General features: G+C 36.2%; 1 protein-coding gene across 1 annotated transcript; it reads right to left on the bottom strand.

The window, feature by feature from the left end:
• Nucleotides 1-1,146: 1,146 nt before the first annotated feature.
• Nucleotides 1,147-2,652, bottom strand: LOC145124121 (large ribosomal subunit protein eL20x). Its single transcript, XM_079059349.1, has 4 exons — nucleotides 2,567-2,652; nucleotides 2,274-2,389; nucleotides 2,105-2,168; nucleotides 1,147-1,676 (listed from the first exon to the last, which is right to left on the bottom strand). The coding sequence occupies exons 1-4, from the start codon at nucleotides 2,576-2,578 to the stop codon at nucleotides 1,335-1,337; spliced, it is 534 nt and encodes a 177-aa protein (XP_078915475.1). The 5' UTR covers nucleotides 2,579-2,652; the 3' UTR covers nucleotides 1,147-1,334.
• Between the last annotated feature and the right edge of the window lie 548 nt (nucleotides 2,653-3,200).

Genomic DNA, 3,200 nt, shown 5'->3' with positions numbered 1-3,200 from the left:
TTGCAGGTTTGAGGCGACACTCTCTAATGCTGGAATGAAGGTAGGAAAAAAGAGCAGATCTACAACAATGTTGATAGATGGGAGCATAAGCTAGGATTCATGATGGTGATGGCGGTTTGAGTTACACGTTTCAAAAGAGGAATGGGAGATGGAGTTGCAGGTTTCGCACACAATCACCCGCCCTAATTTGATCCTCCTCGGTCTTCCAATACCCCTCTTAACTTTCAAAGGACCACCAAAACCCTTTTTACCTCAGAGAAAGAAGTATGAGAGGCGATGAAATCGATTATGAGTTCTGAGTTATTGGGTTTGAATTTCCGAAACAATGGGTTTGAATTTCTGAAACAATGTGAAGGTTGGAAGCGAGGTAAAATAAGGAGATGAAGTATATGGATGGAGATTTATGAAGATTTTCTTAAGGTCAACGGAGAGAGAGAGAGAGAGAGAGAGAGAGAGAGAGAGAGAGAGAGAGAGAGAGAGAGAGAGAGAGAGAGAGAGAACCATTAAATATTAAAATAATTATTTTTTATTTTTCTTTTTATTTAAAATAATAGAAAACCTTCACAAATGGTCCCTAAGTATTGAAATGACAAAAATACCCCTTACTTAACGGTAAAAATTTGACGAAGTTAGACAGAAGAACTAAACATTAAAAGTTTTGAAACCACAAAGACGATCCATGAGGTTTTTGTAAACTAGGGACCAATCTTCAGATTTTGTTAAACTACAAAGACGATCCGTGAGGTTTTTGTAAATTAGGAACCAATCTTTAGATTTTGTGAAACCACAGGGACCATTTTTGAATTTTTGTCTTTGTTGTTTAACAAGAATATATATATTCTGCATTGTGTTTTAGACCCATTTTCTTCAAGAGATAAATCCCTATTCACACTTTGGTAACAATGGATGGGAGAAGTTGCTTTTTACTTGAATTCCATTCAAAAAAAAAGAGCATACTACTTTTTAGCATAAAAAAAGTTTATGCCAAAAAATAACACATGCAACCTTACCAAAACCCAATAAATAGTTAGGATTTATTGACAACTAATAACTTGACTTCAAGCGAGTTGATTAAAATATAGAAGAATGACTTATCCCAAAAAACATCAGTTTTTTTGGTTTGTGACTCGGTTTAACAAACATTAATTATCTTTATCCAACAATATCACTTCCCTAATCATAAAATTCACCATCAAAATCTCAAATATCCAAGATTCCTAACACATAATCAAAACATTCAAGATCCAAGTAAACAACAAAACCTGTCTCTCAAAACAAAAATCAAAGCTTCCAATAACTCAAAGACAAACATATCATAAGATTTCTCATTCCACTTACACAAACAAATTAGGCCTTGAAGCCTTGTAAGTGGTCTTGAGCTTTCTAGTGGGTGGCCTAACCTTCTTGAACACCAATGGGAACTTGATTTTGGAGTTATGGAACTGCTTTGTGGACTCCCTCTTGCAGAGCTTGGCGGGGATGGTGGCGGTCTTGATGACCTGGATGCAGTGGTGGCGGACACGGTGGCGGGAGGCCATCTCAGTGTACATCTGCTCAACACCGCCATTGAGAGTGGTGTCACGGTATTCTTTGTACATGTTGTGATATCCAGTTCTTGACTGGTATCTCAACCAAATACCATAGTTCTTGATGGTTGTTGGGTTCTTCTCAAAAATCTACATATGAAACAACAATCAGATAAATCTTACATGATTACAGAAGTGAAAATTGCTTTCATGTGGTTCTATCATGCATCAATCAGGAAGCAAAGCAAAAATTGATTAAATGTAACAATGGTTTGCAACTAGATATTGAAAATTGACAATAGAAGAAGCTGTCGGGAATTGGGTTAATGATCTAAAACATATTCAATTGTGATAATCCGCTAACACTTGTTTGAAGAAAAATGGTCTACAAAAACAGTTGAAATACCATTTGCATCAGAGACCTCAAACCCAAAACATTAAGCCAAATGAACATAACGATTTTATGTAGTAAAGTTTCATCATGTAAACAAGATTCCGATAGAAGTTAAACATCGATATATTACCAAATTCAAGGTATGGACTATAATGCACAGACAACATAGAACTGTTGAGTTTACCTCGTTGATAGCAAGCATCTGACCATTGCTCTTCTTCACCTTCTTCAGCTTCCTCAAGAAGTACCTGATTTTCATCAACAACAAAATTGAACAAAAAACGTCAATCAGAAACAGATTCTCTTGTTTTTTCGATTAGATTAGAAAGCTAACAAAATCAACTAGAACACACCAGAACTTGCTCTTAGCACGAACTTCATTTGTTGCCCAGAGCTTCATACGATAAATCTTAGGATGCTCATCTGACTCCGTGGGTAGGGCTCTACCGACGACCTGAAACTGATGGAACTACACCATATACAAACACAATTAATTCCAATCATTTCATAAAACCTTGACTTGGAAGAAAAACGAAATCTATAAAGAACGACGATGCTATTCGATCGACAGAGAAGTGAAAACGGGAATGACGATCAAATCAAACGATTCGACATAAAATCAGAGATGTTATGGAGATATACGCACCTTGTAACTCATTTTTCCGGCGCGGCTACCTCTTGATGAGTCTTCTACGGTGGCTGCTGCTGTGGTTGAGGTGCTAACAAAGGGGGTTTAGGGCATAGAGTTGTATATAAGCGAGTAGACAGGCCGGGAGAAAACCCTAGTTCTTGAACCGGGCCGAAACAGATGGCCCATACAAAGAGATTTAGCCCATTTACAAATTACAAAACATAAATTATATCGATTGTATTGCAAAAAATGGATCAAAAGGTCAAACTTAATTAATGGGGCAGATTGTTTTGACCCGTTTAATTTAACACATGATAATATGTTTGATAAATTAGGTTATATTCAGGTTGAGTGGCGAATTTAGAATTCAAACTTATGGATATCTAACACGTTGAGTTGATGGTGGTGTTCGAAAACCTTATCAGTGAACTCCGGTCTTTGATTTTAGGTTCTCTAGTGACAAGTGTACCACTTAACTTGTTATTTTATACTTATTATCCTGATGTAACCAATAATTATCAATTTGGTATGGTTTTATTCCCACATGAAAACCTACAAGTTGAATGAAAAGTGAAAACGAAAAGGACTTGTAATATGATAAGTAGTGTCGTTTTTATCGCCTAATGATCTCATGTTTTAACTTATGTTA

Source organism: Lactuca virosa, chromosome 7 (assembly GCF_052849685.1).
Source record: "Lactuca virosa cultivar CGN04683 chromosome 7, Lactuca_virosa_CGN04683_v6, whole genome shotgun sequence".
Lineage (NCBI taxonomy): Eukaryota > Viridiplantae > Streptophyta > Magnoliopsida > Asterales > Asteraceae > Lactuca > Lactuca virosa.
This window is presented reverse-complemented; position numbering and strand designations above follow the sequence as displayed.